The sequence below is a fragment of the Corylus avellana genome, chromosome ca8 (genome assembly GCF_901000735.1).
Source record: "Corylus avellana chromosome ca8, CavTom2PMs-1.0".
Classification (NCBI taxonomy): domain Eukaryota; kingdom Viridiplantae; phylum Streptophyta; class Magnoliopsida; order Fagales; family Betulaceae; genus Corylus; species Corylus avellana.
This window is the reverse complement of record NC_081548.1, coordinates 17,125,498-17,151,212: the sequence shown is the minus strand read 5'-3', so window position 1 is coordinate 17,151,212 and position 25,715 is coordinate 17,125,498. Positions and strand designations below refer to the sequence as shown.

The 25,715-nt window shown below is 37.3% G+C and overlaps 3 protein-coding genes across 3 annotated transcripts; 1 reads left to right on the top strand and 2 right to left on the bottom strand.

The window, feature by feature from the left end:
- Positions 1-401: 401 nt before the first annotated feature.
- Positions 402-2,057, bottom strand: LOC132190505 (homeobox-leucine zipper protein HAT22-like). The gene is made up of 3 exons (XM_059605514.1): positions 1,488-2,057; positions 1,222-1,301; positions 402-1,111 (listed from the first exon to the last, which is right to left on the bottom strand). The coding sequence occupies exons 1-3, from the start codon at positions 1,842-1,844 to the stop codon at positions 826-828; spliced, it is 723 nt and encodes a 240-aa protein (XP_059461497.1). The 5' UTR covers positions 1,845-2,057; the 3' UTR covers positions 402-825.
- A 2,985-nt stretch (positions 2,058-5,042) lies between these two features.
- On the top strand, positions 5,043-6,175 carry LOC132190702 (uncharacterized). The gene is made up of 3 exons (XM_059605747.1): positions 5,043-5,340; positions 5,601-5,740; positions 5,940-6,175. The coding sequence occupies exons 1-3, from the start codon at positions 5,154-5,156 to the stop codon at positions 6,096-6,098; spliced, it is 486 nt and encodes a 161-aa protein (XP_059461730.1). The 5' UTR covers positions 5,043-5,153; the 3' UTR covers positions 6,099-6,175.
- Positions 6,176-6,362: 187 nt separating this feature from the next.
- Positions 6,363-17,095, bottom strand: LOC132190701 (uncharacterized). The gene is made up of 4 exons (XM_059605746.1): positions 16,790-17,095; positions 16,459-16,692; positions 12,239-13,498; positions 6,363-7,029 (listed from the first exon to the last, which is right to left on the bottom strand). The coding sequence occupies exons 1-4, from the start codon at positions 17,026-17,028 to the stop codon at positions 6,420-6,422; spliced, it is 2,343 nt and encodes a 780-aa protein (XP_059461729.1). The 5' UTR covers positions 17,029-17,095; the 3' UTR covers positions 6,363-6,419.
- Between the last annotated feature and the right edge of the window lie 8,620 nt (positions 17,096-25,715).

Genomic DNA, 25,715 nt, shown 5'->3' with positions numbered 1-25,715 from the left:
AAAATATTTATTATATTTTCATATAATCTAAAAAGCTGCAAGAAAAAGAGATATACGGTGATTAAGAGAAGCAGCAGACATGAGAGTGTGTGAGAATAGAAAGATCCAGTGTAATTGTTTGACTATATTGTTTGTAATTTGGGTAGGTAATTGTGAGAGGGTCCACCTACCTCAGCAGGTATTCAAACAGTCCGAGATCAGCTTGAAAAATATTTTCCGTCGCAACAAATGAGGCCTAAATGAGATTTTATCAGTTCAATATTTATCACTAAACCAGATAATATATATAGTTAACTACATATATATCAAATGATTCAAATGTGAATGATTTGAAAGAGGACTACCAAACACACACAGAAGATTGGCTGCTGCTTTGAATTTCAACAAAAGTCTCCATGAAACTGTCTGATTTTATCCAATTCAAGAGAGAGAGATAGAGATGTGCATCAACTTTCCTGTCAAATCAATGATTACAAGAAACTGGGCATAACCATACCATCTGTTAAAATTTCAACAATTTATTCTTACCCTATACTTTGTAATAAGTGGAACACTTGGGTCACCTCTTAACCATAAAAACTTATTTGGGTGAGTCTAACTAACCGTTAATCGGACCGGGATCTACAACAATCTAATTATTTCACTGTAGTAATTTGGACAAATAAAGTAATAAGCTTCCTATGAAATCTATCTGCTCGAATATCTAGGTGGTAAGATTAAACTTGCACTGTAATTGGCGTGATCCCCGTCCGATATATGCACTATTAAGTAGGGTTGTTAAACTTGCACCGATAGCGCCTATGAACCAATATTACAACCTCTCTGTCAGATTGTGCCGTCAAACCCGCTTTGCAATTTCTTATTCCTCCGGCCAACGGCATCGAAGACGACGGCGTTCTTCCCTTCTCTTGCTTTTACGATTTTCTCGCACGACGGGCACATTCTAAGGGTTGCAGCCTTTGGGAGTTGAATATATGGTGGTGGTGATGATCCTACTTTTAGCGACCGTAGCTCCTCCAATTCTCTCTTCAATCTTCTGTTCTCGTCCCTTAGATTTGCACAGCATTTCTTCAGGAATTCGCAGTCTACTTCCGTTTGCTTTAACTTTGTTCTGCAGCATCAATTTAATCCTTGTCAAATAATTACAAACAAATAATAATAATAATAATAATAATAATAATATGAAAAAAAAAAAAATCATTAATGGTCATAATTAATTACCTTGCTCTTTTGTTTTGAAACCAAACTTCCACTTGTCTCGGCTTCAGATTCAATTGCCCAGCAATTGCCTGTTTCTGGGCCTGCATGATTTTTCAATATCCATCAATTAATCTCTACAACACATAAACTCTAACGGGTTGGCTCAAGCGGTGAACGTTTTGAACTTACGGGCATTTCGATCAAGTGTAAGGTTGGAATCCTCAATCTTGAGTGTAAAAAAAATAAAATAAATAAATAATATTGGAGTGTAGCATGGAAAAATTTACCGGAGAAAGGGTGCTGTGGAGTTTGAAGCAGTCTTCAAGGAAGAAGGATTGGTCTTTAGAGAGCCGAAGTTTCTTTCTCCGGCCGTCCTTGCTCCGGTGGATGTCGGAATCGTTTTCCATATTCGGGTAATCATCGTCTCCGTCGAATTTTCCGAACGGTAATGATCTGTCTGCCTTGTGATCCACGTTAACGGCTCCCTCTGTCGGAAACATAAGGTCCAAGCAAACCAGAGGCTTTTCCTCCCTCATCTCCTCCTCATCATCATAATCACCACGTGTCTCCTCCTTCCTCGAAACATGGTCGCCGGAGCCAAGCCCAAGACGCAGGCTTGTGTTGCATGCTTCATCATCCTCCATTAGAGACACAGAGAAAAAGAAAAAAAGAGAGAGAGAGATGAATATAATTGTGAAATGGGAAAGTTGATCCAGCAAATAAGAAAAGAGATTTTGATGGAGATTTAATTCTGGGGCATTGAATATGAATCAGTTATTAGAAGAAGGCATTTGATTTCATTAGATTTATGTAAATATTTAGTAATCAGTAGTAATTAATGACAAGTAAAGAGTAGAATTTGAGAAGAGTAAAGGCATATATGCGTTAGAATTTAGAATTGTGACTCCTTTGGGAAACAAAAACACAAAAACAAAGACAAAAACAAAAAAAACAAAAAAAAAAAAAAACTTCCTTAATGCCATTGCATGTTTGACTTTTACACGAATTCCACGGGATTTTTCTTTCACTCTGCTGTCCACCAGACCATCATATCTTTCCAAACACTCTCCTATGATGGGGTTTTGTCATATATATCTAGCTAAATATTTTACATATCTTCTTACCTAACGTAAAGAAAAGAAAACTTAAGGGAGAAAACAAATTAGGAGGAACGATTACGATTTACGCGAATCGTTCAACACAGAATTAGTAGATTAAAAGGTTAAAAGATCTAGTTAGTTTAATTAAATTGGTCGAGTTGCGGTTGATCTGTATAATTTTATAATCATATATTTACACAACTCGAGCCCGACACACAACATGTAAAGTTGGCAATTTTAACACGACCCACGAATCCAACACAAAATTAATTTATAGGTTAACGTTGAGAGATCTGACCCGTTTAATAAAATGTTAAAAGTTTGAAGAGGGAAATTTTTGTCTGGGATGTGACGTGGCAAAAGGGATTGGTTTAGGGAGTCATATTATTGGATTGGAAAAAAGGGGGTGATGATTGTCCGTGAGGCGAGGGATACTTCTTTTGACTCTGCACGCGTTCTTCTTGTTTTCCTCCTATTCATGCACTTTGGACCAAGTTGATAAGCCTTCATTTCATACTACTTTTGGAGGAGAAGATTCAACTCGAAAGGGCAGAATATGATGAATGATTACTCTTTTGTTTTTTTTTTTTTTTTCTCTCTTTTCCTAACAAACATTTCTTCGAATAGATTGCGGTCTAGAATTGTCAAAATCCATAAAAAGACTTAATAACTTCAGTAGGGGATGATAATTGATAAAGAACAAAATCCACTTTGACGATTGAGAGCTGGGTGAAGAACATTTCCCCCCTTTTAATTAAGTATTTGGACGGGGTCAACTGGGCCCATTAGCACCTACTTTCCAGTGATAAACCCTGATTAAGTTCTGTTGTTGCCTTCTTGTATTCGGGTTTGTGTGTCGGGTTTGCGTCTTGTCGAGTCATGGGTATAAAATTATATAGGTCAACCCTAACTCACTAAATTTGTGATGGGATCACGGGTGTGTTAAAAATTGTCAACCACAAATGTTGCGTATTGGGTTTAAGTCGTGTCGAGGCATAAATATAAGACTTTATAGGCTATTCTTAACCCAATCCGTTTAATTAAACGGATCAAACCCCTCAACCTTAACCTTTAGTTTCGCGTTGAGTTTACGAATCGTGTAAAAAATTGTGACATCTACTTGCAGGTACATTTCTTCATCCAACTAGGTGCGTTTCCTTCAGTCCCCAAAAAACCCCCCATAGAAAACTTCAATTGAATTGTGGAGTACACATGATATAGCAAGAACTAATGGGCCTGGCCAGAGGTCCATAGGCCCAAAGGGCAGACCCGGCCCCAATCTAGGATCCGAGTTCACCAAAAAAAGGCTCATGGGATCATCTATTTTGACTAAGGCCCCAAATGGAAATGAACTATATGAGGAATCATGATCTATGAGTAATTCTAGAGGTCATTATTTTGTCCCTCGATCTTGTGTCACTCTATGAATAAGGTGGCTTTAAAATCACCACTTGATCAAAATTCAATAATGATTAATCATGAGTTCAATGGTGATATTAGAAGCCACATTAATTTTAGAGTGACACAAAAATGACATAAAAGTAACTTCTAGCATGACTCGCCCCATTAATGACATGTCAGACTTGGAATCATAAAAAGGGACAATTCTTGTAGGGGATGGTAGCAAAATCTACTTCTTGTTGGACTCTTGGCATCCTGATGGTATTCTCTATGATCTATATGGTTTTAGAGTTATATATGATGCTAGGAGCCTAGGAGTAAACTTGATGCAAAATTGTCAAAGTGTTATTAAAGGGCAAGAATGGGATTGGCTGCCGGCTAGATCTGAAAATTTGGCTAACATTCAAAGTAAGTTAACCATGTTAAGGAGGGAAAATAATGATATTCCTATATGGTTAGCTTTCAAAATCAACTAAATACACTAGCGTGGAAACATGAGAAGGGTTAAAGGAGCCTAGGGTTTAGTTCTCATGAATGGCAATACCTAAGAATGCATTCATTTTATGGGTGGCAATCAGAGATGGACTTGCAACTGGGGATAGATTGCTGAAATGGGATGCAAAAGGAGATGTCCTTTTTTTTTTCTTTTTTTTTTGGTTGTGGTTTTAGTAGGAGGATAGATGTCTTCAGGTCAATATCCCTACGGATTGGGAGGATATTTTAGGGAAAGGCACCAGTATGTGCCACTGCAGTTCAGCTGATGTACAGATTAGTTGTTGTCTTCTGTTTTTTTGACAACTGTATAGTTTTTGTTTTTTAGTTGGTTGTTTTTTACTCTATGTTGGTAATAGAAATTCATTCATAAAACAAAGAAAAGAAAAGATAAAACTCCCACCACTAGGTATTTTCCCATATGTAATCCAACCTTCTTTAGACTAGAGAAGTGAGAAAGATGATCACAGACCTCATCTAGACTCTTGGTGGGGTGGAAATTTGTCAGTTCACTCTCTCTTTAGGAGAATCCACTATAGTTTAGACTCCAGTCTCCAGCAAAGTGGGGTGGAGTGGGGGCCGGGGGAGGAAGATGTTTCTGCTTCACCTACAGAGAAATTCAATCCAGAGAAATTCAATCATTCACTACTATTCATGGGCCATGGCATTGATGAAAGAATAGTTGAAATTGGTTATCCCTGCTAATATGTGTACGAGGCACACAGTACTTGAGATTCTCCAGAGTGTAAAGAAATCTCATTTCACTTTCTTGGCCGCAAAAGTTTAATCGAACAGCTCCTCAACACGCTCGAGTTCGTTCGAAAAATAAATGATCCAAGCTTAAACATTCAATATTCGCTCGACTCAGCTCGATTACGGCCCTACTTACAGACATAAAGAGAGAGAGATGAGCATGCCACATCTATCCAGTCCTTATTGATGAGGACAAAACATTGATGAATGATTCAACCGTGGTCCGTGAGTGGTTTTGTTTGGAGTGGGAAGGCGCACGTGAACTCAATTTGCTTCCCTATACCTTCCCATGCACTACAATACCAAGGAGAGAATGGCTTCTTCCACTCTCCAAGAGAGTTAATTTGGAGAAAAAGCATGGGACATAGCTTGTCTTCAGGCCTCAGGGTTTCAGGTTGGTCTCATTTACATTAGCTGCACAACCATAGGCATGGGCTCAGACATGTTTCCCCAAGCCCTTGACCAATAATACACACACACACACACTCTCTCTCTCTCTCTCTCTCTCTCTCTCTCTCAATCAATGCCATGCCCTTCTATATATACCTGGTTTTCTACCCATTTTCTTTCACAAGGATAGCAGGTTTAAATTTGAGCCACGTACATAAATAATGAAATCTTCTTATATCATGTTCTTGTGTCTCCTTACTGCAGTTTTCTACCTGTTTTCCCTTATTATCAGCATCTCCTACTCCTCTTCTTCTTCTTCCGTCGTTTTAATCCCAGAAAGACGGCCAATGAGGAAACTCAGAGTGTCGGTGCCCTACGACAAGCACAAATGCCACAAAATGGAGGTAAATTAGTGTAAAAGTCCCTTTCAATGTCAAGTTTTTACAAGATTTTATCATAAGAGAGCAGAGCTGAGCAGAGCATGCTTGATAACATATTATGTGGCAAATATGGATCTAATTGTTTTCTTCTCCATATTCTGAGAAATGTCGTTTACAATTGAATTCATAGTTGAGGATGCCTAATTGGGTGTGTAAAATGCAGGTTGATGAAAAGATGAAAGGATCAACCGTCCAGGAAGGATCAATGGCACTCACACGTACAAGCAGCGGGGAAAAATTAGATCATGAGCTTGTCTACCACATTGATTACCATGGGGTGACAACACATCCGACGCCAACTCCAAAACACCCTAAACCTTAAGATTGCTTATCAGCTTCTATGAGGAAATATGGAATTATGTATTATGTTTAAATAGATTAAAAGAGTAATTACCCAGGATTTATTTTGAAAATATATATATTTTTTTTTTTTTTTTTTTTTTTTTTTTTTTTTTTTTTTTTTTTTTTTTTTTTTTTCACTCATCTATGCAAATTTGTGAACAAAAACCATTGCCCGAAAATGCCAATAAAAGAGAGTAGTTGCTACCAAAGCAAGAACAATTCCATGATTATTGCCTGGTGAGAGGAAAATAAGGGGGAAAAATGCATACCATTAAAGAAGTTGACATACATAAAGGAGAAATCAAGATGTACAATGCAATGAAATCATTCCATCCATATACTGCTGTCTGGGCTTCCTGTACTTGTCAAGCAGCATTTTATAGCTATCTAATACATTGCCAAATAACACCTCATCACAAAACCTAGACTTTACATGCATGAAAGCTGCTTCTACCTTTTCTTTTTGTGTAACACATAAAGGGAATAACTTAGCCATTTCCATACAAGATAAATTCCAATCATGTCCTTCAATGGTTTCTCCATCCGGATTGAGAAGCCGGAGCCATCGGATCCGTTGGAAGGGATCTTCGTTTTTCTGAATTGCAACTTCTATGCTCCTAAGGGCTTCCAAGAACCTTGACTCTGTATTGATTTTATCAATCAAATGGCTGAAAATGGTTCTCTGGTTCAGATCAAGCCAATATCTGGTGCCTGATGGCAAAGAATATGCAGCAGCCAAGCAAGCTTTCCGGAAGGTAGGTTCAGAATTGCCTAATAGCCCGATTGCAACATGCAAGAGATTGACAGAAATAACATGAAGATCCACTAACACAGACTCAAAAGAAGCGTACTGTGGTTGCTTGTGGCTCTGGTTCCAGCAACAAAGTGCAACATGAGCAAATCCCTCCCACCTGGGTCAAATAAGTAAGAGTGTATAGTATGGTTAAATCCTACAGCGGTTTCAAGTTCAATATAATCTCAAAAATCCTATCATTTCAACTTTAACCATTTTGATGACTTCAATTTAAAATTTAATCCAGCTCTTAACCATAATTTTTTTTTATAACTAATCAAGATATCATTAAAAGCATAAGGCACCTCAAGTAGACATAAAGTATACATGAGAAAACACATAACTAGAAGGACAAATAAGAACAACAAATTCATGGTAACTAATCACCATAGGATAAACAAAAGCTGTTTTGTAAATAACGATTCAAGCTCCCCAAAAGTCTTCTCACGGTAACTAATAACCAAAGAAAAATCATAATACTAGGACCTACTCTTTTGTTTTGCTTTGTCTTTACATTTTCTTAATGGTTACTAGGAACACCAACAGAGCCCACTGTCTAATTCACATTACACCGTAATTCAACGTTGAAGAATTCTGTTTTGAGCTTTACCACTGCTAATCATGGTAAATGTAACAGGCTTAAATAAACTGACATACTTCGTCAAAAAAAAAAAAGAAACACTGACATACTATGACCACTATGAAACACAAATAGTACCAATTTCACCATGTCAAACACACTAGAAAGGTTTAAATTCATTTTGCTTCATTCCTTCAAATCATATAACATGAGTGAATTCATCTCGAGGATCACTACAAATCTATAACACAAATATTACCTATCACATTAAGGAAACACATTCACCGGCACACAGACAAATTATGTAACTATTTCAATCTACTATGTAGGCAGATCGCTACAAATCTATAACATCTACGTGATGCTTTGCACATGCTTGATTATTAATATATTACATTTTGAAGAAGACCACCATTCAGCTTTCCAGAGACAATGGGTCCTAAATCCCATCTCTGTCTCATAGACATACATGTCCATATTATATAATTTGGGTCATCCCACATGCACTGTTTTCAACTTTTCAGTCCTAAATCCTGTCTCTATGTCTTATAGACATACATTCCCATATTATATAATTTGGTAAAGAATATGGGGCAGGCCACATGCACTGTTTTCAACTTTTTAAACAACATCACTCCAGTCATTAAGAAGATTTGGCATTCAAGAAGACTATGACTCAGCTTTCCAGACATTGGGTCCTAAATCCCATCTATATTCTCATAGACATACATGTCCATCTTATATAATTTGGGTCAGCCCACATGCACTGTTTTCAACTTTTTAAACAATATCACTCCAATCATTAAGAAAATTTGGCATTCAATATGGATTTGCGTAAAAAGAATTAGAACGAATAATAATGTGCATCAATTACTATTCAAAGTAGCCTCCAGATGGAAGTTTTTACGGAGATTTGAATACTGAGACGCTTTTAAAGCAGAAAGGCAAATAAATGTTGGCCTAACAACAAGAGTAACACACACACACACACATACAAGACGGAGAGTTGGGGGGTAGGAGGATTTCCAATATTATCAGCCAATTCAAACTGTAACAGTATCACACAATTAGAACTCAAGGCCTGACAGGTAATATATGGGAATTACACAAGTGCATTTGGTACCAACAAGAACACTAAAGGCTGTCGGAAGTCAACATTGTCACTCAGGACAGTGTTGCTCGTTCATATTGTTTAGATTGCAATGGATGGGCCAATCCACGTGTTAAAAGGGCCCTAGATCCATGAATTGATTGACTGACCAATCCAATTGAGACCCTTTTTGTGGACTGATGGGCCTAGTGTTTGATAATCAGTCAAAGATAGCTATTGGGTGAAAATAGATCACAGGGAACCAGACAACCAAGTTCAAGCAATACAATTATTGATTGAATACTTTGAATCCAAGCATGTTCACCAAACATAATGAGCCACTATGATATGATGAGCAGAGATAATACAGTGAATCAAATCCAATAGGGGAAAGTACACTTCATTAACTTGTGGTTTAAAAAATTGCACTTTCCCCACCCGAGATCAACTTGTATTTGCTTTTGGTTCATGAATTTAATGTACTCCCACATAATCCAGAGCAGGGCAATTTTCCTAATTCCATGATAAACCAAATCAGCACGAGTTGCGTTCGCTTCCTTCCACATGGAGGGAGATGCACAGCTTTGGTACCAACTACTTCATCAAGGAAACTATGAGATACCGCAGGATGAGTTCAAAGAAAGGCTTTATGTATGGTATGGACCATCTCAATTTTTCGACCCCTTCGACAAATTCACTAGGTTGCAGCAAAGTGGCAACACTATCAAACCAAATTGGAAAAGCTCCTAGATAAAGCCGGTTATCTGCCTCAAAATAAACAGTTCAGTTGTTTCACCAGGAGCCTCAAGTACAATATTAAAGCCAATATCCTCACTGGGAGACCGACAAATCTTTCTGCAGTCCTTGGTTTAGATCAGGTCTCTAAAGCCCAAAATCATTCTTTAAAAAGGTTATTGGTCTCCAAACCAAGGGAGAACCTAACCTCCAATGAAGAAGCACCAATGCAAACACCACCCTATCCACTTAAACAAATGACGTTGACAGAGTTCTGGGTATGGCAAGAGAAGGGACTATCTTTCAAGTGCAATGAAAATATTTAGCCCTGGACATCGATGCAAGAAACTCTTCCTCATCCAATTTGTTATGGTGAAGATAATCATGGAGATGTGGTTATGGACGAAGATGATGAAGAAGTAGCACTCAGACTATACCCTCAAGGATAAGTGAGATTTTTAAGGGGGGGCAAATGTTATGCACCTGCTGGTTTTTTTTGTTTTTTTTTTTTTTAAAAAAAAAAAAACTATTTTTTCAAAATAAGAAATGGAGAAGACACAGAGGCTGGCTGTTAGAGAGGAGAGGTGCACATATTTAGTTTGAATTGGTCTTAGGTATTCAGTGGAGCAAGGATTTTGTTCAGAGGGGGCAAGATGCAACATCTTCTGAAATATTGTATTCCAACCAGTTAGCATGTTCTTTGAACCAGGCTGGATTATAACGATGCAATATTTTTTCAAATTGTCTTTGTGGAAAATTATGGTTATCGGGTTGACAATGTAGAGAGGAAGCTCGGAGAAGGGAGATATAAGATAAGCATTAAATGATATTACATTACACCAATTAGTATAGCGTTGATAACAATTTAATATCTCATTCAACATTCACACAAAACAAAAAAATAAATAAACAGATAAATATCACATAGTTTCACAAGTACAACTATATAATTGCTTCCAATAATGAAGTGTGATACCAAAGTCCATCTTTTAATCCAGCTAAAAAAGTATGGTTTATAATAATATTAGAAAGAATTCAATCAAAAGAATGGCCAGGCCATGCCAGCATGACAGCATGGCAGTGTGGCATGATATTATACAAAGAACCATGACACCTAATTAAGTCATACAATGGGTATGGGTTGACTTTTTGTCCACACTGTTCTCAGTCAAGCTTTTAAAAACTAAAAGGAATAGTTTTTTATTGATAAGATGCACATGCACTTACTAGATATTTAACCACGATCTCACCCTCCAACTCATTCTTCTAAGAGTAACCATTTGATAAAGAGCTTATTGGCCAAAATAATAAATAAATAGACAAATGATTAAAAAGAATATAGACGGCATACTCAATTTAATGGCTGAAGTACTTATGATTCAAATTGATTTTCACCAATTATGTTAAGCTAGTGGGCTTTTTTTTTTTTTTAATAATCAAAATATTGCCTTTATGTACACAGGAAGTATAAAAGAGAAACCACCTAGGAAGTAGAGGCAAAAGGAGTAAAAAAATCATGATAACTAATCACTAAAAGAGAAACAATGCAGTTGTCCAAAGATACAAAGTATTGAAGAGAAAAGAATTCAACTCCTCCAATTTCTTCTTGTGGTCCTCAAAACACCTATCATTTATTTTCTTCCAAAAACACCACAAAGGGCACAAAGGCACCCTTTTCCATACAACAACACTCCAAGTACTGTTGGAAATCCACCAACAAGCAAACAAATCAACTACTCGTCTAAGCATAACCCAAGACAGCTCAAAATGTTTGAAGAAGGCATTCCAAATGGCACAAGCAACCTCACAACGAAGAAGAAGATAGTCCATAGACACCCCATTCTTTTTGCATATAACACACCAATCAACCACAATGATGTGCAGCTTTCGGAGATTGTCTATGTTAAGGATCTTACCTACGACCACCGACCACACAAAAAAGGCAACTTTCAATGTAACCTTAGTCCTCCAAATACATTTCCAAGGAAATGGAAACCATCATGACAACCCATGACACTGTAGAAGTATTAAACACCAAACAATCCTGTTTTGGAAGGGATCCATCACAACTTGTCTACCACTTCCCATCTCATTTTTACTAAATACAACCTGTAGAATGAGGCAAAGGCATCCACCTCCCAATCCTAAGCCTCTTTAGCAAAGCTTATGTTCCACTGAATGGTACCTCCAAAAATTTTGATGTGAGCCTTAACAGGAGCATCTTTTGCGCGAGCAATACCAAATATCATGCCAGAACCTAACCTTGAAACTATCACCCACTTCAAATCTGGTGTGACCATAGAACTTACCCCCACCCCTCCTAATATTCTTCCATAAACCCACCCCATACGCCCCAATATGCTCACTAGAACACCACCATCCCCAAGAACTTCCATATTTAGAGTCCACCAAGCCCCTCTCTCTCAAGCCCATATTGCCAAAGCCATTTACCCAAGAAAGCATGATTGAACCTCAAAAAGTTCCTAATTCCCAACCCTTCCTCCCTTAGAGATCAACGTACACCTTCGGCCAACTTTCTAGTGCATATTTTACATTTCTTATGCATCCTACCATTCAAAAAAAGTACAACACATCTTCAACAATTTATTGCATATTAAGAATAATATGTTTATTTCGTACCATATCTAACCATGATTTTTCCCTATAGAATAATTTGTCTAGCTGAGGAAATAAAAAGGTCGTACAAACTTCCTACTAAGAGTTATGGTCAAATCTTAAATTGGCCTCATGACATTCAGCAATCAATATGAACTTGAAAAGTAGAAAGCATAATAAAATATCCCCTCAAGAAAAAGCACCACTTCTCACATATAACAACCAAAAGAAACCATAACAAGTTAAAACCATTGGAACCAACTTTAAAAGATATTCACAAGCAAAGAAAGACAACATTTTACTTACTCAAAAGGTGGTTCAACCTCAATACCAAGTGTAAGGTGCATGGAACATCCAGCAGAACCATTGGGACCACCATCATCTGTACACGCCTCATGAGGAAAACCTCTGGGAATATACAAAATATCACCTTCATTTAGCAAAATCTTTCTGCACTCAGCCATTGAGACCTCAGCCTCTGCAACATATAGGTTATCAAGAGGCTCATATAGGCGAGGTAACTGGACATTCGGCCGAGGAAAAACGGTCCATTGCTTAGTACCAAAAAGTTGGCAAACAAACACACAGTGGTCATCAAAGTGACGAGCCAAACCCTGAGAATTAGGTGGTGTCAAGTACATATTGACACCTACAGATGGTTGACCAAAGAAAGATGCTAATCCATTTGCAATAGCGGCAATGCTCTCAAAGCGGAATTCCATGCCACGGACAGCAACTGTATAACCCTCTTTATATGCTTCTTCACATTTTTTTACTTCATCAATGTTAAAAATGTGAGAACCCTTTTTGCAGCAGGAGTTCAAACTCTCCTGAAAGAAATGAACCTCTCTTTTCAATTGCCTTTCTGTTCTTAACACCCGTATGTCCTGCTGATAGATTATAGGGCAACCCAATTTATTTCCCACTTCCATTAAGAAACTAAGGATGTCTAGTTCATCTGAAGCAATAGGAAAACAAGAAACTAAATTCCGAAGGATTGAAGAAATAAAGGAAGGAACTGTTTTAGTCAAGTGTAGAGGCTGTACAAATGAACTGAAAATATCATCATTCTCACTTAAAGCCCTTGAGAGTCTTTGTATGAGAAAGGGCGATACCTCCCAATGAGTTAACATGAAATCTTCAAAACTAGATTTACTCAAACCAAAAATACTTCTTTTAACCACCTCCAAAGGCAAAGTTGGTGTAACTTGACTACTTCTAATGGAAAGCCTAAAGATGCTTTCTGCCAGATTATTAATCCTAATATTGCTTATATAAATGTGTGCCTCTTGGCTGGATTTGATGGGGTTGGCAAGCAACATTTCATTATGCACTTCAGCCCACAGCTTTTTCAAAGAGGCCAAGAAAGTTTCAGAGAGGATTCTTGGGAGCTTTTCCAATTGCTCAATGTTGCAGGAGTTAATGAGAATTATACATGCAGTAAGAAGTAATACTGGAAATTCATCTTCCTCAATTCCAATCTTGCAACAGGTAACACTTCCATCATCCACAGAGCATATAGAAACTGGCATCCCTGAAAATTTAGGAACCTGAAGCAATCCAAACCTAATGAAAGTTAAAGTCAAATTATTCAAAATCCTTAAATCAGCTATCTAATATACTGTCGGATGTGGAATCCAAACACAAACTGATATATAATCACAATGTGAAACAAGCAGGGAAGCCATTTTTGCCACCGTGGGCTAAAAAATGGCAAGAAAATCAATGCCATTACTGGCCTTTGATTTGGTTGAGCCTCACGGCCTGTCGACTTCAGCATCATAACAATATATTACTCAAGTGAAGATAATCACAGGAAGAAAACTATAATTAGAAAGTTCAAGAAAGTTACAGACAATTAGAGTGTCTAGGCGTTGCCTAAAAACACAAAAATCATTTAAACTTAATGGAAAAGATCATTGAGGAAAAGCGAAAACAAGAGTTCAACTTCTGTCTACATCCAAGAGCAAACCCATACCAATATGCCAAGTCGAACAGTGTTTCCGATCCCGGTTTTCACTAGTTTCCTCTTCTAGACCAAGACCCTTTCATCTTTTAATTTGTAGATGATAATTAAAGGTGTTCAGAAGTGCTGAATGTTCTGCAGAATCTGAAACTTTTTTCTTACTCAAACCCGCTTGAAGGAGAAAAGGCGTGCTTTCAGTAAAGCATATAATAAGATGGGAAAGGTAAAATAGTATATTTCTCATTTAGCAAAGAAACTTGTCGGAGGGAACTGAATAAGGTTTAAAACCAAAAGTGCAGATATGCCTTAGTCTTTCAGAGGGTGTTACTGATAGAAAGAGTATTCAAAAAAAATTCAGAACTTTTAATGGGTATTTGGATATCTACTGTTTGTTTAATATAAACCCTCAAAATACTACTAAGATATTGAATTAAAGTGAATATAATAAGCGAAAGATTAGGCCTTTTCCTCTTTCTTTTCATCTTCTTCTTCTCCATGCACTGCACACAGATTAATGTATACAGCTAGGGAACACCATTGAACCTCTCTTTTTTACTTCCCTGTTTACAACCCAAAGGCCAGACCATGATCCTTCTCTCATGGCTTTTGAAACCCCAAAGGCTAAAATTTCCCAACCTGGTGGAAATCAAATTGCTTTCCCAAAAAAAAAATAATAATAATCTCTACTATCGCCAGAATTTTCCAGCGGCTAGTATTCTTCAACAAATAGCCCATCTATCTCTTCCCCACCTACAATCAACTGACATTCTTCAAACACTTTTTTTGTAAAATCTAAACCCAAAAATCCCAGCATAAAAGCACCCATAGGCAGGTATCCCAACTTTTATGTTTTGGATGAACAAATTGGATTGCCTATTAAGCATATCATACGAAATATCATAAATCCACTGAGCTCTAAGCCAGAGTAGCCAAAAGTACACAAAAAAGAAAATGATATTACTTTTTCTTTCAACAAGAAAAAGCAACAAACATTAATACTAAGTACTATTATCCTTTAACATAAAAAATCAATTGGTTGATTTCACTTGCAGTTCAACAACTATTATACAAGATAAATGAGGGAGGTATATGAGAGGATCTTATGCACAAGAATTATAAATTACATTATCCATTTATTGCTCCAGAAGAAGAATAAATAAAGATAAAAATACAATACATGTTTTCCATTTAAAAATGCCAATACTAAACCAGTCTATCTGAATTCACTCGCTAAGGAAACAAAAAATAATTAGGTCAGTCATGTGATGCAGCAGTACCGTCACATAACCCTGCCCATGAACCACCTCTCTAACTTACAAAACCAGATCTCACCAACCCATGATTTCAGGTGTGCTACACAGAACTTCCACTTCTTTTCCGGTAGCCATGCAAACACCACATTACATGGGTAAGGGTATTGCCACCAACAGCTCCAAAACGGAAACAAAATTTAAAAAATATATATACACATTTAGAAATAGAAAAAAACAAAAAAAGAGAGATACCTAATTGCATACTTCATATCAATATCCCACAGAAACCATAATTTGTTTTAATATTATACTAAAATAAGCCTTGGAGTGCCCAATATGCTTATCAAAGGCTCAAGGGATCTCATGTAACACTCCGATCCCATATTGAGAAGATTAGTAGTCCACATTGAGTAAGTAATTTATAATGACACTTATGGATATTAAGTCCCCCATTGCTTCCTTACTAGGCAAAACTAGGTTTTATAAGTGATTCTAAGAAAGTCATAATTGACTAGTCATTTTGGGGTGATAGCAAAAAAGATTGACTAGCGCTTTTTCTTGTGTTGTTAAACCTCACCACCGAAAGGTCATCCAAGCTAGAAACCACCAGGCCACAGAGGCTCGAGAGAAAGCCCATGCCTTTGGCCCACTAACATCCCAAAACGAGGAGTCTCACATAACACCATGTGGGTGGAATACATCAGATCCCTTCTTTCCCCACACATGTGATAAATTGAATATGATCATATAAGGAAACACAATCCACCCTTAATTATCTTGCTGATTTTGGGTTGGTCTTGATGGGAAACTTACAGTTAGGGAGAGATCCGATGGATTGGCTTCATGCCTACATGGCTCTTTCCATGCTTATTTCTTATGCTGATTCCTTACCTCTAATAATCACCCAGTTGACGTTCAAGATGGTAAGCCTATAAAATGGAGGGGAGGTAGCTTCCCTAGGTACGCACACTTCCATTCTCTTTGCCAATACTCTACCAATTTACCTCACCATTTACTTACTAACTTCAGCATCGGAGATGATTCCACTGCTATTTCCGACCACTGTTTTAACAAGCCTAAACCGGTAACTTGGCTAATTTCAAATCTTTCATAATACTAAAATTCAGAAACTCATTTATTTTCCTCAATTGTCAAGAAAATGAAAGCAATTTGAGAAACATTAGTGAAACTAAAAACGCCACCACATACATTAAAATAAATACAAATAAATAAAAAGAAAAAGAAAAAGAAAAGAAATGCAACAGGTAATAAAAACATGATAATCTTCCATTAATTTATACACTCACATAAGACTCTCCAAAGCGGAGAGTTCCAGCAGGCGTTGCCGAGCAACCGAGGTGGTCGACATATCCAAAACAGCATTGCAGGCAGCCATTAACACAATCCTCTTCGAACTCCCCAACGCCGAGACCAAACCTTTCACAATCTCACCATCCAAAGCAATCTGTTCGTTCATTTCCAGCGATAACAGCGATGCCGCGCCCACAATCTCCGCACCACGAGCCGCTATCTCGGCCCTTCTGCAATAAAAGAAAAAGAATAACTCCGAGAATTAGCAGCAACTCGAAATGGGTACGTTGTATTTGAGCGAATAGAGGGCTGCATTGCAGGGATTACTTGGAAGTGAGAATGAATGGGAGCAAAGAGAGGGTGGGGTTTGGGCTTAGTGAGAGAAAAGAGGGATTGAGCTTGATTAAGCATTTCTCGATCAAGGAGAGGGAGCCGGGTCTGTGAGAGTTGAAGATTGCTGCGAGTAACAGAGCGAAGATGGTGTCGGCATCAGCATGTTCTAAAGAGAATGTTTCGGAGGTCCTCGCTCTTTTCCGGCGTCTGCCCTCATTTCCGTAGGTCTCCATTCTTTCTTTCTTTTCTGCGGGGCAGAATCAGGATCGATCCCCAGCAATGAGTCCGTCTATGCGGCTGTCAAATTGAGGCAGACAAGCGTAGTTCAAACTCGTGGCTGCATCTACAAAATAAAAAAATAATAATAAAAATTTAAAAAAAAAAAACAAAAAAACAAAACAAAAATGAAAATTTTGTTATTTTTTTTTATATGTTATTTAAATTTTCATACGCTAATATTTGGGTTCTAATGCCTCAAAATTCATTTTTGGATTTAAAACTAAAATCTAGGGGTGGAAAGTTAACTATTTAAGGATGGTATCACTCTAAAGGGATTCGGACATCCTAAATTTAGTGATAATGCCTCAAATTTGATGTTAATGCCGCTAATTCGGTCATCTATAATACCTCTTGTAACCTCTTTCCCTTTTTTATTTAAAAAAAAAAAAATCTCACTTGGCAGACGTTTGGCAGCCGAAATCTCTACTCCTCCAACAATAGCGGGGAATTGCTCATGGTTTTTTTGCGGTTGATTTCCATTCAACTGTCTAAATCTTGTCACATTCAAAAGAAAATAATAAAATATATTTTAAATTTTAAAAAAAATATATAAAATTAAATAATTAAATAATTAATTTAAAATTATATGACGGCTGGCCACCCCATCTCAACCATGGGGTGGCTTCGGCAGCTCGGCCACACCCAAAGGCCAATTAGGGTTAGCCGGCGCCACCCCCATGGCCCTTGGGGGTGGCCGGCGATCATGGGGTGGCCAGCTCCAGCCTCCAATTGGCCCTTGAGGGGTGGCAAATTTTGGTGAGTTTGGCCCGTAGGGATGGCCACTACACGAACCAAAGCCACCCATGGGTGAGCTAGAATGACCATACCTATGGGAAAATGGGGTGACAACCACCCCATAATTACAAATTAATTTTAAATGTTTTATTTTTAAAAATTTTAATTATATTTTATTATTTTCTTTTGAGTGGAACACGTAGCGAAATTTAGACGGTTGGATGGAAATCAACGGTTCAGATTTACAAAAAAAATCCAAGGGTAATTTCCTATCTATTGCTAGGGATCCTGATACACATATGCAACGCACTCGAGTATGCATATTAAAAAATTTAAAAAAAAAAATTATATATATAACAAGAATACTCATAGAAAAAGTAAATCCTAGTAAATGAAGGAAATAAAGTCCTAATAAAATAAATAAGATCTTCAATTAATAAGATTTTCAATAAATAAGATCTTAAGCAAATAAAATAAAATCTTAATATATAATAGAAAATTAAATATAATTGACAATCAACTCAAATAGTGACAAATATTTTCTTTTGTACTTCCATTGTTTAAGAACGGGTAAAATTTTGATCAAATGATGTTGCTTAAATATTATTTTTTGATATTTTTTTTATTTTCGTTTTCATCGAAAATATAGTTAAATGTCATCCAACATCACGGTACTGTTAGTTCACTCATACAATACTTGCTCTAGCTACTCGATGAAGAAAAGGATCTCCTTGATGGACAGAAGGATGAAGTGAACTCACTTCAAAGGGAACCAAGACTAATAAATACATTCCTAGAGAATTTCGAGAGAATAAAAAACGATGAAATAGTGAAGGAAGTAGCCCGGCAAATCGAGGGTTGGCTTACGAGACTGAGGATACTATTGAAAGATTCATCATTAGAAGAGCAGAACACAGTAGGAGGAACTGACCATTAGCATTGACTACCCAAGAATGCTCTACAAGGTAGGAAAGAAGATAATACACATCAACAAAAACATCGAAAAAAAAAATTTAGGTAACTAGGAAATGTACCTCACCATAAGAGCTTAAGCAAATGTAGTTCAAGCAACACAAAAGCTTAAGGAAGCACTGCACTGACGTGGGATGGCAAGTCGAGTTAGAAGACATGGTGGGATTTTTTTATCGCTCAGCAAAATTGATGAAGCAGCTTATTGAAGGGGATTCAGAGCATCATGTCATTCCAATCATCAACATGGGTGAGTTGGGGAAGACCACCCTTGCTTAGAAACTATAATAATGATTCAGTCTAGAGTCATTTTGAGTGTTGCGCATGAGGCTATGTCTCTCAATCTTTCAAAGCTAAACAACTACTGCTGAAAATTTTAACATCTCACATGTCAATATTAGATAGAGACAAGTTGACAAAGGAGCTCGAAGGCATGAGTACATAGGAATTAAAAATAAAAAATAAAAGAAAAGAAAAAGTACCTAGTCAAGCAGTTGTTCGAATACTTGCAAGGGTGGAGGTACCTAGTAGTTTACAAACGTCTGGAATAAGGCCAAACTTGCTTTTCCCAAAGACTCAAACGGAAGCAGAATTTTGATCACCAACCGCATTAAAAGAGTGGCTTCAAGTGCAAGCTCTACCCCTTGTCTTCCCCCATTTCTTAACCAAGATGAAAGTTGGGAACTCTTACGTTAGATACCCTCTTGAATTATAATATATGGGAAGACAAATGACAAAAGTTTGTGGTGGCTTACCACTTTCCATTGTGTCATTAGGGAGACTTTTGGCAAAAAAATAAATAAAATAAATAAAAAGTAAAATAAAAAAGAGAAGACATGCCTAATATGCCATCAATTGGTTGATTATGTAAAGGGTAACTTTGATACCCAGAACACAAAAATTTACAAAGACATCTTGGCATTGAGCTACATCCACTTGCACTGGGAATTGAAATTATATTTTTTGCATATTGGTGTGTATCCAAAAGAGTGAGATTCCCTTATAGAGACTAATCAAACTTTGAATAGCTGAGGGATTCATACCTCAACCCAAGATAGAAAGATGGTGCACATTGCTGAATTCAATTACTTGGATGCACTTATTGATCAAAACTTCATCCAAGTGGTTAGCAGGAGCACAGACACAGGAATAAAGACATGTTGTATTTCCAATCTTGTGCGAGACATCTGCATATCCAAGTGCAAAGAAGAGATGTTTCTTAAGGTATTTGGATATATTAACCGTTCATCTACAAACAATTCTCGTAGACTTTCCTTCTAGGGTGGTATTCTTATGTGCATTTCTTCAAAATGTGCATGTTCTTTGTTATTCTTTGGCTTTGGTGAATGTAGCTTTGGTCAAAGCACTGGAAACGAGTGTTCAAACACTTCAAGTTGGCAGAAAGTAAGCATCTCCTCCATTCACAATGAGATAGGAAAGTTGGTCTTATTGAGGTAATTTAGGATTAAATCTTCTCAAGTGGCATAAATTCCAGCTTCCATTGGCAACCTGACGAATTTTGAAACGCTTAACATGAGAGGTACTTGTTTGGCTTGTTTGCCAAAAGGGATATGGAAGCTGAAATTTAAGGTATCTATATATATCTAGGCCAGTGAGTTTACATAACAATTTGGACCTAAATGTTGAAGCTTTGGGGAACCTTCAAGCCATTTCTACTGTATCGCTTAACCAACAAAATGTTTGTCAAAGAACACATCATATATATAAAAAAAAATACATGTAGAAAAACGTAAATCCTACTAGCAATAGTAAACATAATCATTAAAATGAAAGGAAAATAATTAAAGCAAATATAATCATAATAAAGAAAGGAAATAAAGTCCTAATAAAATAAATAAGATCTTAATCATATAAAATAGAAAATTAAATATAATTGACAATTAGCTCAAATCATGACAATTCATTTCTTTTATACTTTCATTTTATGAGAAAGGGTAAAATTCTAATCAAAAGGTGTTGCTCCAATATTATTTTTTAACATTTTTCTTATTTTCCTTTTCACCAAAAATATAGATAAATGTCATCCTTCATCAAACAGCCCCACTTGAAAAAAAAAAAACTCGTCCTCAAGTTTTTTTTCGAACATGGCACGCTCAGCTCCTCAGAAAAAAGATAGTCGGAGAAATTTGCGTAGATAGCACCAGGACACGAATTTTCCTTTTCGTCTCATTCCATAAAACTTTCTTCAACTATTTCTTTTTGGATGTCATCTTCAACTTCATCATTATCTTCAAATGACTCAGTATTGATCTTTTATTTTTGTGGTGATCGTGATGAGTTGTGCTTGTGATGGAGGAGGTGGTTGATGCTCTTTCACGGATGCGATAGTTGGAATCAATGATTTTAGCAACACATATTTTTTCTTTAACGACAACTCTACTTTTTCAACCAAATTAAAGCATCTACAGTATTTTCACTATAATAATTTGAATAAGTGTATGTTTTAGATTACAAACCTAGTTATCCATATAGAAGACAAATACTAGTAGAGAAAATAAACACAATCCTAATAGCAATAGTAAACATAATCCTAAAAAAGAAAGTAAAATAATTAAAGCAAATCTAATCCTAGCAAGGAAATGAAATAATGTCCTAATAAAATAAATAAGATCTTAATCAAATAAAATAAAATCTTAATATAATAAAGAAAATTAAATGTAATTGACAATCAGCTCGAATCGTGACAAATCTTTCATTTTGTACTTCCATTGTTTTAGAACGGGTAAATTTTGATCAAACGACATTGCTCAAATATTATTTTTTGATATTTTTCTTATTTTTGTTTTCACCAAAAATATAGATAAATGTCATCCTACATCAAGTGCTGTTAATTTACTCGTACAATATTTGCTCCGGCTACTCGATGAAGAAAAGGATCTCCTTGATGAATTGAAGGATGAAATGAACTTACTTGGGAACTAAAACTAATAAATACATTCCTAGAGAATTTCAAGGGAAGACAAAACGATGAAATAGTGAAGGAAGTAGCTCGGCAAATCGAGGGTTGGCTTTCCAGACTGAGGATACTATGAAAGATTCATCATTAGAAGAGTAGAATACAGAGGAGTAACTAGATGTTGAAGACTATCAACATTGACTACCCAAGAATGCTCCACAAGGTAGGAAAGAAGATAAAACGCATCAGCAAAAATATCGAAAAAAATTTGGGTAATTAGGAAACATACCTCACTATAAGAGCTTAAGCAAATGTAGTTCCAGCAACGCTATATCTTGAGGAAGCACTGCACAGACGTAGGATGGAAAGTCGAGTTAGAAGACGTGGTGGGCTTTTTTGATCACTCAGCAACATTGATGAAGCAGCTTATTGAAGGGGATTCAGAGCATCATGTCATTTCAATCATCGGCATGGGTGGGTTGGGGAAGACCACCCTTGCTTAGAAACTATAATATTGATTCTGTCCAGAGTCATTTTGAGTGTTGCGCATGAGGCTATGTCTTTCAATCTTTCGAAGCTAAACAGCTACTGCTGGAAATTTTAACATTGTTGAAGCACTGTTTTCCTGCTGGTGACATCGCACACCTGCCAAGTCCGAGTCGACTAACACTCAAGAGATTTGACTGCACAACAAAGAAAAAGAGAAGGATCGAAGAGAACGGGGGTGAGCCGGCGGGGACACTCCGATGCCTAAGTCAGAATTTGAGAGAGAGAGAGTATAAGCAACAAAGGAAAGCTTAAGAGCCAAAGTTGCGCTTACCCAAATATGAAGAAATGATCCGTCTTTTATAGGCATGAAGTAGTGGAAGTCCCCTAACCAATGACTTACTCTTCCCTGAGTTTCTGCGATGCAGTTACTAACGAGAGATTTGAGTGGTTATCCTTACCGAGATCTTAGGGGATTAAGATCGTAGGATTTGGTGGTTACATGTATCACTTAATTTCAATATTTGTATTTTAGATAGATGTGATAGCTTTTGTATGGATAAGATTACTTATCTATTTAACAGCTATTTCTCCCAAGATATCCGAATTATCCTTGCTACCGAGACCTGTGTGTCCTGAGTTAGTCTCGGACTTAACGGTCTCGACTTGAAGGGTCTCGGATCTGAGGTCTTGAATCTCGAGGTCATAGGTCTGGTTGCCCGAATCCTTACTGGGCTTGGACCTTTCCATGGTTAGACTGGGCCTGAGGATTGCCAGGCATTTAATGGGTTGATTTATGACCCAACAGTTACCCCCTAATTTCCATGTCTGTACAACTATAGAAATTTCGGCCTTGTTTGGCAAGGCCAAATTTGGTTTTGTTTTGGGTTTTTTGTTAAAACCCATGTGAGTTTCTTGTTTGGCCCTTTTAGTCCGAAACCTAAAGTGAAAATGAAAATTGAGTGCTAGCCCAAATTCTGTGTCTCGGCATCCAAAACCCAACGGTAAATAATTGCCCAACAGACAGCCCACACGTTTGCCTGACACCCATGCAAAGTAATGATCTAACCATTACCAACTTTAGGTGGCTATTTATTTTTCCCACCATCTTTACTGTTTATTGAAGTTGAAAAACAGTTTAATGGAGGCCATGTGCGAGCCTATCTCAGTGAACTTGTGGTTCACAGTAAAAGTAAACAAATAGAAAAAAACTTCTTAAAAAAAATTAAAAATTAAAATAATAGAAAAACTTTCTTAAAAAACAATAAAAATAATATAAAAAATCTTGAAATTAATCAAGCACTGACCTGAAAATGAGTTGACAACTAGGCATTGGTAATAGGCATGGTTTTGTTGGACTGTTAGTACATAGGAAGTAGTAACCTTTATTGTGAATATTAGATGTGGGTTGGATTCAATGTGTATTACAGCTGCGCCCACTTAGAGATCAGATCTTTGTGAACAAATCATGACCTTTTGTTTACCTTTCTCTTACCATGACACTGACACGTGTCTTTTTGATATTATACAGGAAACCACTGAGGCTCTATGCAATTGGGTCATGTGCTGCCAATAGGTGGTACAAATTTGAACCAAGCATGCCTTTTAAGATTCCCCAACGGCTATTTCACATGCATTTACTGTACCCATTATGATGTGCAAAGACCTCGTGAAGCGCAAGGGGCATCTTGTGGTAAATGACCGCGACTTTCGGACCGTCTGATTTGCATCCACTCATCCAGGACCGTAGGATTAAGATAGAGATGGGTTTCTGCCTCAATCACATGCAGCATACCCCTACCATGCACTCTAAATCATGCCAAATCAACTGCTGCTACCTCATCAGCAAATGCACTTGTCAATGATCAATGTCCAAGATTGATCCAAGTGAATGGTTGTTGTGCAATTGCGCTACACGTTAGCAAAGTCTCAGAAAAATGACTTTTCAAATAAATAAAAAAATGTCATGCCTCGGCCAGTGTATCCAATCACCCAAGATTTTTTTTTTTTTTTTTTTTTTTTTTTTTTTTTTTTTAGAACAAATCACCCTTTTCTTGCAGGCAAATGTGACCGACCAAATTGCTAATGGTGGAGTCATGTCTGATCTCCACCGTTGATTTCTAGAATACATGATTAAGTGGAAATCCAGTGGTATATCAGTCCAAAATAAGCCCAACTTCTCCTTCGCATCAGGTTTCCTGATTAACGAAGCACAAACAAATCTAATAACACGTGTCTTCCTGATTAACGCCCCTAACCAAATCTCCACTGTGTGTGAAGAAATCTCAATCGAAAAACAGATTTACCCATCTTCTCCAACTTCTCCAGTAGGCTGTATCCTCTTTAACAAGAAGCCCCGAGCCCCGAGGATTTGCTCATACCATCAATACCCATAGAGCCTTCAATCGTAGTACATCTTTGAATTGATAGCTAAATAGTTCTCAACGTTTGTATAAGAGAATTCGGAATACAGCTTCGCCAATGCAGACCCACACCGAACGTCACAGTTGTTGGTTTGAAGAATCGTGTAGCGGTTCTTCCAGCCCCTTCATCCGACCATCTCCTCGCAAGCACCCGCATCCTCATCCATGTTCTGCATCTACGGACACGGGCTCCCCTCCAAGGACACACACTTGGAAGGTTTGTCTATACCTCCCACAGTATCTGTATTAAATGGAAATGCCTATATATTACTGATTATTAGTAGTGATTGTGTGAGATTTTTGTGTAGGCTTATTGGACAAGGAGTAGCAAACGATACCTTCCCTTAGATTCACCTGTATTCTGCAAGAGGCGTGAGGTATGTATATGTACGTTTTTGTTTCCTTTTTGTATGTGTTTGCTCTTGTACTAGTATATGGTAATTGAGTTGGATAAACATACATATTCATAGATGGAACTCGTTGAAGGTGAGGACTCGACCATTTGGTCTCTTGAGTTTGAACACATATTTGTTCAAATTTTGGTTGAACTCGCTAACAATGGCCGAATAGTGAATGGGTCATTCCACGTGAACATGTAGTCCCCTATTGCTTCCAAACTTTCTGAAATAACTGGTCGGATCTACACCGCCACCCAGTGTCGAACAAAATTTTCGCGTCTTAGGATGAACCACCGCGAGTTTTTCGACCTCCTCCATCACAAAACTAGGTTCGGTTGGGACCCAGTGGGAAACACAGTCCATGGGACAGAAACTCAGTGGCATCAATATCTTAGGGTAACTTTTGCACAACCCTCTAGCATTTTTCCTTTCTGTCTTTAGGCAACACAACGTATTTTCCTTATTTTTTTATTTTATTTTTTGGTGTCTGTCGTAGATCAACAAGAAAGCTGGGCATTTCAGAAAGAAAGGTTGCCTAAACTATGAACTATTGGGTCTTCTTTTCAATGGGTCAACAGCCACTGGGGTGCTTCGGCATTCCTCTGCTAGGGCCCCACCAGGTAGTGATGAAGAAGAGGAGTTGAATGATGCACTGTTACGGTTTGGAATGCATGTTAGTAAGGAGGCGAATGCAAGTCTTGGTAATGGTGTAG

What these genes read in the sequence shown, in the direction of transcription:
- LOC132190701 (XM_059605746.1), bottom strand. Translation starts at nt 17,028, where the DNA reads ATGGAGACCTACGGAAATGAGGGCAGACGCCGGAAAAGAGCGAGGACC. An exon ending in TCCGCTTTGGAGAGTCTTAT is followed by an intron (nt 13,499 to 16,458) that starts GTGAGTGTATAA and finishes AACTTTCATTAG; the next exon opens with GTTTGGATTGCTTCAGGTTC. An exon ending in GAGGTTGAACCACCTTTTGA is followed by an intron (nt 7,030 to 12,238) that starts GTAAGTAAAATG and finishes TATTTGACCCAG; the next exon opens with GTGGGAGGGATTTGCTCATG.
- LOC132190505 (XM_059605514.1), bottom strand. Translation starts at nt 1,844, where the DNA reads ATGGAGGATGATGAAGCATGCAACACAAGCCTGCGTCTTGGGCTTGGC. An exon ending in TCCACAGCACCCTTTCTCCG is followed by an intron (nt 1,302 to 1,487) that starts GTAAATTTTTCC and finishes AAAATCATGCAG; the next exon opens with GCCCAGAAACAGGCAATTGC. An exon ending in TTTCAAAACAAAAGAGCAAG is followed by an intron (nt 1,112 to 1,221) that starts GTAATTAATTAT and finishes TTGATGCTGCAG; the next exon opens with AACAAAGTTAAAGCAAACGG.
- LOC132190702 (XM_059605747.1), top strand. Translation starts at nt 5,154, where the DNA reads ATGATTCAACCGTGGTCCGTGAGTGGTTTTGTTTGGAGTGGGAAGGCG. An exon ending in TTCAGGCCTCAGGGTTTCAG is followed by an intron (nt 5,341 to 5,600) that starts GTTGGTCTCATT and finishes TCCTTACTGCAG; the next exon opens with TTTTCTACCTGTTTTCCCTT. An exon ending in ACAAATGCCACAAAATGGAG is followed by an intron (nt 5,741 to 5,939) that starts GTAAATTAGTGT and finishes TGTAAAATGCAG; the next exon opens with GTTGATGAAAAGATGAAAGG.